General features: G+C 59.2%; 1 protein-coding gene across 1 annotated transcript; it reads left to right on the top strand.

The window, feature by feature from the left end:
- Nucleotides 1-5,142: 5,142 nt before the first annotated feature.
- CCDC69 (coiled-coil domain containing 69) lies at nt 5,143-13,060 on the top strand. The gene is made up of 9 exons (XM_010578951.1): nt 5,143-5,190; nt 10,296-10,365; nt 10,803-10,966; nt 11,223-11,292; nt 11,484-11,557; nt 11,785-11,886; nt 12,238-12,357; nt 12,604-12,701; nt 12,892-13,060. Exons 1-9 carry the CDS (start codon nt 5,143-5,145, stop codon nt 13,058-13,060), a joined length of 915 nt encoding a protein of 304 aa, XP_010577253.1.
- The last annotated feature ends 1,200 nt before the right edge of the window (nt 13,061-14,260 follow it).

Below are 14,260 nucleotides of genomic sequence, written 5' to 3'. Positions count from 1 at the left end.
CGGGGCTGAGCCCGGTGCGGTGCCCGCCGGAACGGGGCTGGCGGCGGCCAAAGCGGGACGCGCTGTGCGGTGGGACGGCAGCCTGCGAGCTCGGTGCCCGGCCCAGCTCCCGATTCCCCTCCCTCCCCTTGTGTACGCTTAGAGATTTTCCCTCCCTTCCTCTTTTTTTTTTTTTTTTTTCCCCCGGTTTTGTTGCCAAGCGCAGGACTGGAGTCCCAGGGATGCTGGGACGGGAAGCTGCGCTTTCCCAGACAACCCAGTGCCTGCCCTCCGCCGGCACTGGGAACGGGTGCCCCCCCCCCCCCCCAGGGCACCCACAGCACCCAGCTTCGGTGGGTGAAACCAGGCCATCTCCCCACCGCCCGCCCCCCTCACCCAGGGCTGCGGCTCTTCTCGCCCCCCGCTCAGGCTGGCCGGGTGGGCAAAGGCTCGGTACCCACCCGGGGCAGGCACCCGGGACCCCCACGGCCACCCCCCCGCTCGGCACAGGGCAGGTGGCAGCTGAAGAGCAGAGATATCTGAGACCCCGAACCCAATGCCGTGTGTGCTGCGGGGGGGCACCCTGGCTGGGCACTTGGCTACAGCACCCTACCACCCACCACCCATCTATCCAACATTTTGGATTTAACACTCCCCTCTTCCACCCTTCCCCCCCCCCTCAGGTGCTCATTTTCCAGCCAGAGCTGCCCCAAGCCCCCCCATCATGCTGGAACGGCCCCCCAGGTACCCCACCATCACAGACATCCCAGGAGCGTGGGTTTTCCCATGTATTTTGGTGAACAGATGTTTCTTCCCTGTGGAAAGCTGGAAGGGGCTGAGCTGACTGAGCACACAGGACACGAGTGTGGCAGGTCTCAGACCTTCCCTCCCTGCTGCACCATGGTTAGGACCCACTTGTGGGACCCTTCCCCACAGGCAGCTCGGCTCTCCCTTGCACGCTGACGCTGGCTGGCCTGCCGGTACCACTCCCAGCCCTGGGAAGGGTTGCCTGACTTGTCCAAATCCCTGCCTCAGCTCTATTTTTAGCTTTTCGTCCTTATTTAGCAGCGAGGCCAGCCGGGAGCATGCAGGCAGGGCGCGGGAGCAGGCAGGGGCCATGACGGATGCTGCTGCCCACCCCGCACCGGCAGCGACAACTGCGTCGCTGATCCACTGCGGAGGCTTAAGGGTGAGGAATAAATAGCCCTGTTCCTCCCACCCAGGAGCGGGGTGGAAAGTTATCCCCCGGGATTAGTTTTCACTTTGAGGCCCCAGAGCAGCCGGGGAACAGGGATGGGGACGGGGATGTGTGGGGAGAGGCACGGGCACGACCAGAGCATCGTGTTTGGGGCCGGGAGGGAAGCAGAGACCCTCGCCTCAAGCCCCCGGCACCACATACTTTCCTGCTTCTCACAACCAGTGTGGGTGAAGGTTTCACTCCCCCATTCCCCTCCTTCCTCCCTCCATTTTGCTGTCAGGAGAAACACGAATAAAAGACTGTAAATACAGGTTAACCCACATCTTTTTGCTTGGAAAAACACAGGCAGGGCAGAAATGACTTGAAACTGCTGCTCTATCTCAAGACAGAAGCATGCGTGACCTAGATCCCCACCAAAGGAGTCTGTGACCTTTTTTTGGGCTGCAACACATGCAAGATCCTCTGTAGTTCAAACAGTTTTCTGAGCTATCTCACCCGTGCAAAGCCCGAGTCACAAGGTCTCAAGCAGATCTGGCTAAACATCTTTGATTTGCATTGAAGAGGAGCAGCCAGCACAGATGGGTGACAATGTCAATGACTTTGTTTAGTTCTCATTTACAAAAGCAAACAGATTGCAAAAATTATGTGTGAGGCTGAAGGGTGCAACCACAGACCACCTTCTCTCCACTGTCTGTGCCATCAGCTCTGCTGGGACATGCTAGGCATTGCCATGGGCCAGCTCATTGCCCAAAAACCTTCCAGCAAAATCTTCTCTCCCTGTTTTTTTTCCAGGCTGGGTTTCTGAAAGAAAAAAAAGAAACAAAAAAAAAAATGAATGACCCCATCTGCGCTCACTGGACCACCCTGCACTCGGACCATGCAGGGGTGGGTCCCAGATGGAAATCCCAGGGCTGGCACCAACACCGCCTTGTACCCACCCCATCCTGCCCAGTCCTTACCAGCTGGAACTGGAGAGAGAGCTGAGACACTTTAACAGCTTGCATAAATACTTCTCCTATCCATAAGCTTTGGCAAACACTTTAAATGACCATTGGTACAAATTAACTCAACATTTGGCCAGCTGTTACCCCATTTACGGTAATTCAGCTGAGCATGAGATAAACCCTCCTAGGCTGGCTTTTCCAGGCAAACCCCTTGAGATATCTCCAGACGCTATCATTCCTGGGGAGAGATCACAATAACACTGAAAAAGATATCAGAGCAAACTTCAAAACAAGCGGAAGCTGCCCCAGGTGTGTCCGTTGCACCCCGCCTCCACTTTCCTGTCTTAGAACAGGCAGAAATCCCTTCGCTGCCACAGTCCCCGTTACCTCCAGCCCTCTGCGAGCAGCCTCCGGCAGCCCCAGCCCCACATGCGCCCCAGATCCCCAGGCTCCTCTGGTTAGGGAGAGGGGGATGAGTTGCTGCAGCCATGAATCCCACCCCTACACCACCACAGAAAGGCCCTGCTTTGCTTGAAAGCAGCTGGACAGAAAAGTTTCTGGCTGTTTAAGTGCTGCCCTGCAAAGGGAGCAAATTATCAGTGCATTGGGGCAGGGGAAGATGAAGCAGGGCTGAGATGGGACATCTCTCCAGCAGGGACACATCCCGTACAGCCCACACAGGAAAGATTGGAGAAACTGAAAAATGGCTAAAATCAAGCTAAAATAGGAGACCTTTGGGGCAGCACAGGCAGGGCATCTGGCAGGCAGCCTTGCAGATGCGCTCGCAGGCTGAAGGAAGGATATAATGTGATCTGGTGTTGCGGCTTCTCCGAAAGTTAGTGATTTATAGAATTGCAGGGTTGTAGCTGCCATGGCAAGCACGGCATGCCAGAGGCCCTGGGGAACAGGGTGCTGGAGCCGGCCTCGCTGCACATCTCCATCCCCAAGCCCCAGTTCTGCCTTGCTGGCTTGCTGCCTCAGCCTCATGTAACCAAACCCTCTGTTTTTTCACCACCATTAGCAAGAGAAACCCTACCTGGAGCCCCACTTTGTGCCACGGGGGTATCCCAGTGCACCCTCCCAGCGCCCCCCAGTTAAAACCAGAAATTACCACGAGCACATGTGCAAACTGCTGGACCTTCGTGCACCAGCAAGACATGAAGGCAGCTGGACAGGCTCCTCGTCAGCAGCCCACACAGTTGCTTCTGTTCGCAGCCACGATGCAAATTAATCGTTTGCAGCAATGCAAATTAAGCCTGGAAATAGGCATGTGCTTTTGTGCTTCCCCCTGTACGCCTTCAGTCTCCAAAGTCTGGGCCAGGATTTTGAATTAACCCTGGAGAGGTGGAGACCAGCACCTTGCACTGACAGAGCTTTTTATCCCACAAACGATCTACTCAGCCCAAATAAGTACTCTCAGGCAGGGAAGGAGACTTGCCTCATGTAAGAAGTGCTGGGAGAGATAAGAATAGAGACGCTTTCAGTGGTTTCTGAGCAGTGGGAGCTGATGCCAGGGAGCTGCTGTGACTCACGAAACTTCACAGAAGTTAAGCAGCACCTACTCAAGTGCACACAGGCAACTGGTCCCACCAGTCCCTGGGAGACTCGGGGCAGCCATGGGCCTGCCCCTCACCTTCCCCACCCTCCTATCCAAGTGGTGTTTCACAATTTCCCCTATCCCAGGGTTACCAGGGCAGAAAAAACACCGCCAAGTTGCACATGATGGGGCAACCATACACCTCTGCTCCTTCACTGGCCGGCTGGGCAGGCAGCAGTGCCGGAGCTGTGGCAAAACACCAGTGTCCTGGCAGCCCCCGAGCCGCGGGCTGCTTGGACTTCTCCCAAGGGATATTTGGAAAATGTCATAGTAGAAATTTGTTGACAAAACTGGCAGTGTTTCCATATGGGCACGGCCTCGTGACTAGGTTGAAACACTCCTATTTCAGCAGTGCTGAGTGGCAATGCTTATTTTTCAGGTCAGAATGTGTGTTCATTTAGAAATGTCTATTATTTCACAGCATTTAAAAAAAAAAATCGTCAAAACCAAAACATTTGGAGGAACCTGCCTTTACTCCCTCTAATTTTCAGACAGGACACTTTCAAATCCATCTGTTTCCCTACCTCTTCGGGATCCATTTCCAAAGCACAGGATTTCCTCCTGGAAAAGGGCACCCTGGATCCAGGCCCAGCATTTCGGGTGTCTGGGATGCTCAAGAGGGGGGGTTGCCAGGATGCAGTCCCCCAAGCAGTATGGACCACACTGAAAGCCCCCTCCAGCCAGCAGAGCTACCCCCAGAGCAGAGCTCCTGCCAGAAGAAAACACCCCAAAACCCACCACTTTTACCAAACTACCCCAGCACAAGCTGAAACTTCATGGGGTGATGGCAAAAGCCAGCACGGATCCTGCCTTCGCCCCTCACATCCCTTCTCCCCGGGGGCTGGGGTGAGTTCACGAGTGGAATCCCCCCCGAGGCAGCCCTGCTCCAGCTGGACCCCAAACCTGATGCAAGGGTCCTGCTCCCCTTTCTCCCCACCCAGGAGAGAGTACCCCCGGCACAGGGGGTAGCATCCTCAGTGCAGGGGACCCCAGGGTCAGTGCATTCCCGGGGCGAGGGTGGTCCCACTACCCTGCTTGGGACGAAGCACCCCGGGTCCAGGGCGGGGACACCCTCGGGTGGAGGGGCCCCCAGGGCCGGAGCACCCCCGCCGGGCTCCCAGGGCCAGCCCCGGGGGCGGGCAGGCTGCAGCCGGGGGCCCTGCCCGCGGCTCGGGGGTGCAGAGCACCCTCTCCCGGCGCTGCCTGCGAGCAGCTGCGGGGACTCCTTTTTTTTTTTTTTTTTTAATTATTAATTTTTTTTTTTTTTTTTTTTTTCTGCCTGCCAGCTGGGGCGGCTCATCCCGTCCCGTCCCTGTCCCGGTCCCGGTTCCATCCCGGTCCCACCGGGCAGCGGAAAACCTCTCTCCGGGGGATGCAGAGCCCCGCGCCCCGCGGCTGAGCGGGCTCCCGGCCCGGGGGGCTCCATGGGCTGCACCGGCAGCGCCCTGCGCTGCTGCCCCGCCGGCGGCAAGGTAGCGGCTGCGGGGGGGGACTTGCTGGGCTGGGCTCGGGCTGGGCTTCGCGTGGGGTCGGGACACGCGTGGGGTCGGGGCTCGCGTGGAGCTGGGGTTCGCGTGGAGCACTTGTACTGCTGGGGAGGAGGTGCGCCGGGGGCACTCGGCGTGGGTCGTCGTCCCCCCCACGCTGCCCCTGGGAGCTGCGGGGCTGGGCAGGGAGGTTTTCCCCGGCTGCGTGGGACCCCCACCGGTGTTGCGGTGGGGGAGCCGGCACGGGGCGCAGCGGGAGTTGGCAGACACCTGCCCTGCTGCACCCTCCTGCACCCCTCCGGGCTCTCCCCCCCACATCACGGGGGTGCACGTAAAGGGGGTGCAGTCTCTGGGGTGACAATGCCTGTTGGAAATGCTGGTTCCATATAGGACGGGGATGGGTTCCTCCAGCTAGACCTCTGCCATCCTCCCACAGCATCCTCCCTTATGCCAAAAGTTGTGTCCCCCCTTGTGCCGGGTCCCCCCTTGTGCTGAAGGCTACAATTCTGCAGGGGAACGCTCTGAGTCCCCAGCAGATCTCAGTGCATTGCTCTGCGCTGAAGAGCTCTTCTGTGAGTTAAGGTCTAGAAATTATCTCCTGCTAATTCTTATTATTTTTTGACATGCTCATGCTGCCTTATCGCCCCGCCATCAGCCTCAGGAGTTGTTTGTGAAGTTGTGAAGTTGTGAAGTTGTGCTGTGCGTGCTGGTGTCAGTGGGTTGTGGTCGCTGAAGGGTGGCAGGGGCAGGAGGAAAGTCAGAAAGGGCCCACGGTACCCGCGTCCCCCTTACCCGGGCGGCCCTTTGCGGAGGCAGCTGTGAGAGCTCGGCTGCCCAGGACCATGCGGCCAAAGCACAAGCCGCTGCTGGGATGTGTGGGGGGAGCAGGCACAGATCTTGCACATCCCCCGGAGCCAGCAAGTGCCTTTATTTACAGCACTTGCAGGCTTGGCTGCTTCTCTATATCATGGGAAAAAAAAACCCACTCCTTTTTATGTCATAAGATCAGACACTTCTGGGCTGGTTTGTGACTCTGAGAGCTCCCAAGAAGGGGCATGGCACAGGGAGAAACAGCAGCCCCGAGGGCCCAGATGTTGAGAATCACACATTTACCGAAATGCGGAAATTTGAGTCAGTCATTTGCCTGCAGACGCCTCCCTTCCTGCACTTGCCCGCTCTCAAGCTTTCTGCTCAGCCTTGTGGTGCTGCTCACCGCAATTTGTGCCCCATAAAACAGCCCTGCTGCTGTGACTAAATTGCAAGCTAATCCCGAAAGCAGCACCAAAAATCCCCTTTATGGCAAAAAGGGGTAAGGGCGGGTATTGAGCTGCTCCTGCCCAGGTTCTCGTGTCCAGGGTACCAAAAGGTGGGATGGGAGACCTTCACCCTCCTGCTGCTGATGGGTGCACTCGCAGAGCTGGTCCCTTGGGGTTGCTTGGGGATGGGGGAGCCCTCAAACCCCAGGGGCGAGCCCGGGCAGATCCTGGGTGCACATCATGGGGCTGGGGCTGTCATGGGGCTGTCATGGGGCTATCATGGGGCTGGGGGCCGCGCAGGCTTTTGGGGCCAGTCCCAGGTTGGAGGTGACCTTGGGGAGCCCGTGCTGGACTGGGTCCGGTGGGCGGACGGCATACCAGGCGCCGCTGAGTGCCCCGGGGGAGGTGGTTTGGCAGCCTCGTCCTTCCCGTCACCGGTCTGCGGGCAGCGGGGCGATAAGGGGGCACGGGCGCAGGTGCCGCGGCCAGAGCCCGGCCCCGAGCTGCGGGCACTGTCCCCGGGGGTCCCTTCCCCTCTGGCTCCATCCGCCTGCGCTTAGCCGCTCATGGTCACTGCTCGCCCTTCAGTCATGCTCCCAGCGTGAGAGAGGCCAAGACACCTTCCCGAAAGATCAGGGCTGAGGCTTGGCCACCTTCCAGGGCTGGGGTGAACTTATTTTGGAGATATAGGAACTATATGTAGCAGCAGGAGCCAGGGAAAGGTCAGGATGCAAAACTCAGGGCTGTCAACGGCGTGAAGGGTTTGCGTAGGGTTTGTGGCACAGATCTGACTGTACGAGAGGTGATAGCCATCTTGTAACACAACCGTCGCCGGAGGAAAAACAGCAGCAGAGTCGAAGACAGGTCCCACGGACCTGTGCCAGCGTGGCTCTGGCAGCACTGAGCATCTGCTGCAGGTCCCGGGGAGGGTTTAGGGCCATGGGCCAAATCCTGGCCCCCTTCTCTACAGCCACAAAGCAAAACCTTATCCCCAGAAGCAGAGTTGGGATTTAAATGCTTGTTTCCTGTCTTTTTGTGATTTCGTTTGCTGGCGGTAAAGTTGCGTGGTTTAATTGCTTAACATGTAAAACAGAAAAAGAGGAAGAAAAATACAGTACAAAAGCTCACCTCACGCTAAAAGCTGAAGCAGAGGCTGCAGCTGACCCAGCTGCCCGCAGCTGCCCACACCGTGCTGGCTGCCTCTGCGTGGGTGCTCCCCACCACTGGCACCTTTCCAGATGCCTCAGGTTCTGCTGAAAATCCTGATTAATCCATCCATAAACAGTTTTGCTCCAGACCATTAGAAATACTTAGTTCTAAGTATGTGGATGCTTTTTTTTTTTTATAGCTAGAAGGTATTTTTTGGCATGAGCATCCTCAAAGCCGAAGCCAGAGGTTTCCAAGCCGAGACCTTACAGGATAGGCAACGCTGCCGATGGCCTGCACCTGCGGAAAGTTTCAGGCTGCTTCTTCCCTGGGGCCAAAGCTGTTCCAGCTGGAGCAACTCCCAACCTGCTCCTTTCACATGCAGCGGATACCAGGACTGTCTTCCAGCTCTCCAAAATGTGCCGGGCGATAACAGAGACACGGGTGCCAGATGCTGCTCTGGACATGGCAGCAGAAGGTGCCTCTATATTTCAGTTAGTTTTCAGCCACATTTTGCTTTTCACCCTGGCTTTAGTGGTGGAGCTCTCATCCCAAAGGACAGTTGGGTACTTAGGAGTAAAATTAGCTCCAGACACTATTTTAATTGCTCCTAGAGGTAGTAGGGCTGCCTCGCTCCTAGCCTTGGGGCAGGTATTTAGATTTGTCTGCTGATGCTGGCATACCTCTTGCTCCCTTTAGTCATTTCTGAGTTCAGTGCAGTTGTCTCAGATCACCCTCCTTGAGCAGCGGAGGAGCTCTGAGGCCCCGTCCCGCTGGGTTTGGGGCATGGGGGAGAGGTGGAAATGCCCTGGATCTGCACCAGTGACATTGCCCATGCTGTGGGGGTGATCAGGGGTGACCAGCCCTGGGCTCTTTGTCCTTGAGCATCACCTTTGCCAGCAAGTGGGACACATGCAGCGGAGGGGGTTTAGTTTGGGCAGGTGAGGTTTGGGGGTCGCTCCTGGAGGAGGTACCAGCATCCCGCTCCCGGCAAGGCTCAGGTCATCCAAACCCCTTGGGGGCTGTGTGACCCTGCCGTGCCAGGATGGTCCCCCTGCACACCCTTTGCTTTGTTGCAGTAAAACCCCTTGGGGGCTTTTGAGGTTCCTGTGATGCCCCCGGGCTTGCAGAGCCCCGACTCGCTCATCTACCCCCCCTCCCCAGACTCCAAAACCCAGCACAAGGACACGGGGTATGTTAAATAGCAGGCAGATGCACATCAGCATGAGATGGGTGCAGGGTCAGGCTGGGACCCTTTGCAAGCAGGGCTGCAGGGTTTGGCAGCATCCCAGCGCACCCTGCATTTGCAGGGTTGAGCCGTGTCGGCAACAAGAACAAACCCTGCAAATCCCAACTGTCTGGTGCCTCCTCACCCCGCTGCCTGGGCCGCATTCAACGCCACGGCCGCTCACGCCATAGAAGGGAAGATAAAGCTGTGGCTTCCCAGAGGCTCAGAGTTTTCCTGCTCTGTCTGGCAACTGCGCTTCCCTCCAGCTTCAGAAGGGGGGCTGCAGGGGAGGTGGAGGCAGGGACGCCTGTTTGCTTTGCCTCACTTTTTTCCCAAGCCAGGCTCCCTAATCTGGTCTGTATTTGGCCATGCTGCTGACAGCGGGGCCGAGCCGGGGTGCAGCCGGCACAGCGGGGTCCCCGGCTCCCCACAGGCTGCAGGGCTGGTTTCGTTAGGGACCGGTATTTTTAGGGGTGGCTTTGCTGGGGGCTGGAGAGAAGCAATGTCTCTGCAGGTGGATTCCCTCACTCACGGTGCATCTGCACCCCTGCCCAGAAGCACAACCCAGTGATGAGCATCAGGGGCAAGACTTGCCCCTCACCGGGGAGGCCAAGCTGCGAAAGCAGGCGAGCTTTGCTTCTATCTTTCAGCAACAGATAAAAATATATCCACCTCTTTTTTTTTTTTTTCCTCTTCCCCTCCGAGTGGCTAAATTAAACCCATGCAGGGCTGGAAGGCATCCCGCGGAGCTGTGTTGCTGAAGGCAGCTCCCAGCTCTGGGTTATATCAGCCCCACGGCAGCAGTGGGAGCGTGCGGGAGTGCGCAGGGCCGAGCAGCACATTCCTGCGCTCCTGAGGTCATTGCTTGTGCCGTCGCCAGCCCTCGCCTGCTGCCAGCCCTGCACGGGGTCAGCATCGCCTCTGATTTATGGTTATTTTTAATTTCTCCCTCCTGCTCCAGCATGGGCTGTGTCAAAGCCCAGCTGTGTAAAGCACCGGCAGAGGGGTGTGTTTGGGGTGCTGCAAGGTGCCGGGGACCAGGCTGACCCTGAGCATCCTGGGGCAGGAGGAGGGTGGCAAGGAAGCACCATAGCCGGGGCCCTGCCAAGTGCTGCCTGCTCTCCCCCACCAAATATTTTGCTGCCAGAGCCTATTTTGCACCAGCACCATGGCAAGGGGGGTTGTGAGCATCCCCCAGGTTTTCCAGCCCGTGGCGGACCATGCCACGGGAAGCGGCACGAGCTCGGGGCTGCCTGCCAGGCGGTGCGTGCGCACCCATGGGTGCTTGGGGCTGGCAGAGGGCAAGGCATTGGGGAGGGACCACTGCTGCTCGAGCACCCCTGTTTTAGCAGGGCTGAAGCGTGCTCAGCGCAGGGTGTCTGGCTGCAGGGTGTCCTCTGCCTGCAGCCACCTGCCCCCGCTTTGTCCCCCCCTGCTCCAGTCCCCTCTCTCTCTGCCAGAGACAGCTAAAAGCCCAGCAGCAGAGGGAACCGGCTTCCCAGGAGCTCACGGCCTTGAAGACAGAGAACGGTGAGAAAATGTGTGTCTCCCCTCCCCGCTGTGCTTTCTCGGTGTGATATTAAAAAAGCAGTAGGACAGATCACAGGGCTGCCAGCCTGTGCCGGGGCTGTGGAGGATGGGGATGATGGCTGCAGCCTCCACATGGCACTGGCGCAGGTGGGCAGACCTGATGGCATCCCAGAGACGACGGCATCCCATCCTCTCAGGCAGACAGGGTGTCCCCAGGGCAGGAGTCCTAACGAACTGTGTGTCCTCTCTGAGCCTGCCAGCGCCATCCCAATTAGTGCTAATTTGCACCAGTGAGATGGGGGGGAGGTATTTGTCCAGTGGGAAGAGGACGGGGGCTGAACTTAGGCCACCGCGCTGGCAGGTCGGCTGCCAGGACACCCAAGCAGCCGGGTTAGCAGGATGCAGCCGGCGCTGTTTCAGCTGCGTTTGCGTTGCAGCCAATGCCACCCTGTTGCCTGAGGATGGGAAGGAGAAGGCAGCACTGCGAGAGGAGCGGACGGAGAGCACGAGACTCCTCCAAGGCCAGGAGGAGGAGGAGAAGCGGCTGCGGGATGCCAGCCGGGCGGGCAACCCAAAAATCACCCAGGACATTAACAACCAGGTCGGTCGAAAAGGCGGGTGCTGCTGGGGGCAGCGGCCAGGCAGGGAGCGTGTGGCTGGCTGGGACTTCCCAGGCAGCGATCATGGACCTGGCACACGCTGGGCTGGGCTTTCCTGTTTTCAGGAGAAGGAATGTGTTAGGAAGGGCTTAGGAAGCCTGGAGCGGTCTGGCAATGCGTCACTGGGGGTGGGGAGGGCCAGAGCATCCCTTAATGCTGCGTCAGACATGTAGGGTTTGTCATCTCCCTGCTTCCCAGGTGGAAAAGGGAAAAGACCTGGAGGAGCAGTTTGATGCCCTGAGGAGAGAGCACACAGAGACCCTGCAAGGTGCGTGCTGGGACAGCAGGGCTCCCCACAGCCCCCCTGCCCGCTCCCCCCACCAATGCCAGTGCCCCTCTGGCTTCATGTGGGGTTGTGGGGATGCTGCTCCCCTGCTCCATGGCACTGGGGGGCTCAGGTGGTACTCGCTGCCCCAGTGTCCCCACGCCAGTGACACTGGGCTCATGTCCCCCCTGCAGAGCTCCAGAGAGCACATGAGCAGGAGAAGGTGCTGCTGGCAGAGTCCTACCACAGGTCCCAGGCAGCCCTACAGGTATCTGTGGAGAAATCCCTGGGGAGGGGGTGCTTGTGGAGGGCTTGAGGACCATCTGCTCTTCAGCCACGGTTCCCCAAGCTTCTTGGTGGCCACCTCCATCCCTGGTGTGCCCAGGGACCACGCAGGCTCCTCCAGCCCTGGGGTCATCAGGGTGGCCGTAGCCCAGCAGTGCCCCTGCTCAGGAGGAGACACGTCTCATCCCGCTTCTTCCCCGGCTGCCCTAGGAGACGATCCAGGTGCTGAATTCCCAGCTGAAGTCCTTCCAGGAGAGGATGAAGCGGGTGGAGGAGTCGCTCTTGAGCACAGACTACAAGAAGCACATCCAGGTGCGGGGAGGGGTGTCAGGGAGGGGACTTGCCTCTGGGGTGCTGGTCCAAAGCCAGGGGTGCTTCTGTGATGGACCCTGAGAGCAGGGGGGGCTGGAGACAGGGGGGTACAGGACAGCTGAAGTGGGGAGCAAAGCCCTGTTCCTGGGAGGTGCGCGGGCTGTTGGTGTCCCTTGAACACAAGTGATGGGTGAAATGTGGTGCCTTGTGGGTACAGACCCATCCTGGGCCATGCAGGGCCCCAGCTGAGAGCCCTGGCCCACTGGGGACACGTGGTGGTGGGAGGTAAACCATGGCAGATGCCCCAAGTGCCCACCTTGCTGGAGCTGCTGCACCCCTTGTGCCCCGCAGGAGCACGGGAGTCCCAGCCCGTTCTGGGAGCAGGAGCTGGAGAGCCTGCACTTTGTCATCGAGATGAAGAACGAGCACATCCACAGCCTGGACAAGAAGCTGCTGAACCTCGAGACTGTGGTGGGTTGAAAGGGGGAGGTCACGGGTGGGCTTTTCTCTTTCCATCTCTTTTCCCCACCTGAATCCCAACCAGAAATTGCAGCTGAAGTGGAGGTGGATGGAGCCCGGTTCCTCTCTTGGAGTGGGGAGGGGACACGAGTGCAATGCCACCGTACTCCCACCAAGCCAGCGTTCTCCCCAAGATGGGGTGGCAGGGGTTTTGGAGGTGCTTTCCATCTCCCTCCTCACCCTCATGCCCCCTTCCAGGTGGAGAGGAACCTTCTGCTGGAGGAGAAGGTGAAGACTCTCCAGCAGGAGAATGAGGACCTGCAAGTTCGCACCCAGAACCACTTGGTCATGGCGAGGTAAGTGCCGGTCCCACAGGCCCACCAACTCCCCGGTGCACAGGTGGCATCTTCAATGGGGGGAAGAGATGCCAGCGGCAGGGGGGAATACATCGCAGCCTGCCACGCCACCGGCGGCTTTGCAGGGAACAGAGGGGGCTCGGGGACGCTTTTCCCGGTGGCTCCGGCAGCGTGTGCCGTTTGCCCGCAGGCAACTGTCGGAGGAGCTCCTGGCCGCTCGCGGGGCGCTGGAGAAGGAGGCGCAGCTGCGGGAGCAGGCTCGCCGCGAGAAAGAAGAGCTGCTGTACCGCGTGCTCAACAGGGGGGACGGCACCCCCTTCCCCATCGCCGCCAGCGAGGTGCCCCTCATCGCCACGTAGCACGCCACCAACCGGCGCCGCGCGCTGCCGGGGGGGCTGTCGGGGCTTTCCTCCGGGCATGTGAGCCCAGGGCTGCTCTCACAAAAGTGCCCCCGCTACCAGGGCAGGCCCCCGGGGCATCCCCGTCCGACCGGGGTGATGGAGCGTTTCACAGGACACTTGCGCTTGCCTTTCCCCAGCCTGGGTAGGGCTGCAGGGGGGACTCCGGCCACCCCCCTGTGCCATCCCTGCAACCCCTTCCTCTGGTGGGAGGCTGTAGGGGACTTTCTGAGCGTAAAAGGGGTCAGCCAGGACACGCAGACATGCATTGGGCTGGATCCGACCCAACGCTTGGCTCTGAGCGCAACCAGCATCAGGGCTGCCTGAGGGAGCGAGGCGAGGAAGATGAGGTGGTCATTAGGATGGGGATGAGCACTGGGAGGATGAGGAGGGTGCTGTGGACATGGAGGTGTTAAGGTACCTTGCTCCCTGGGGAGCATCCCTGGGAAACGGGTGGCCGAACCCAGGGCTGAGCCACGGAGGCTTTCATGGGGCAGCAACAAAGAGCAGGAGGGACAGTGCAGTTGGATATATCTGCCACCTCCAGTGCTGCCCTTGCTATAAACCATGTCAACCTGTCCCATTTTGGGGCTTGGCCTCCTCCTCAGGCTGCTGTGAGCCAATACCACCCATTCCTGCCATTTCCAGTGAAAGCAGGGCTTCCCCTGCCTGCGACCTGCCTCGCTCCCTGGGGAGGAAGGCCAGGCAGAACTCCCACCCGTGCCTTCCTCTCCCCATCACCTCCTCCATCTCCAGCAAACAGCTCCCAGGGATCACTCCTGCAGCCCAGGTGTGCCCCCACTCACTACCACAGAGATGCCAAGCCCTCCTTGTCCCTGCTGCCCATCAGCAGCACCACCAGCCCCATCTCGTCCCCCAAAACCAGGCAGAGAGTGCATGCCCGGAGGTGCATTCGGGGAGCAGAGCATCCTCCCGAGGGAGAGCAGGCTTCAGCAGTAGCTGCCAGCAGGTCACATCCCTCCCTGTTCTGAGCCAGTGCATCCCCATCGGGGAAGATGCTGCCAGCATGGCTGCGGGTCAGGGCTAGATACACACAAGTACTTTCCACTGGGTGCACAAGTGTGGTGGGACGGTCACTGCTCTGGGGGTTGTCACTGGCCTGTCCCCTCCCCAGGGCTGTTTAGCCGGGGAGTGTGTATG

This window comes from Haliaeetus leucocephalus, unplaced genomic scaffold (genome assembly GCF_000737465.1).
Source record: "Haliaeetus leucocephalus isolate CR32 unplaced genomic scaffold, Haliaeetus_leucocephalus-4.0 Scaffold656, whole genome shotgun sequence".
Classification (NCBI taxonomy): domain Eukaryota; kingdom Metazoa; phylum Chordata; class Aves; order Accipitriformes; family Accipitridae; genus Haliaeetus; species Haliaeetus leucocephalus.
The sequence above is the reverse complement of the archived record's forward strand: the minus strand, read 5'-3'. Positions and strand labels throughout refer to the sequence as shown.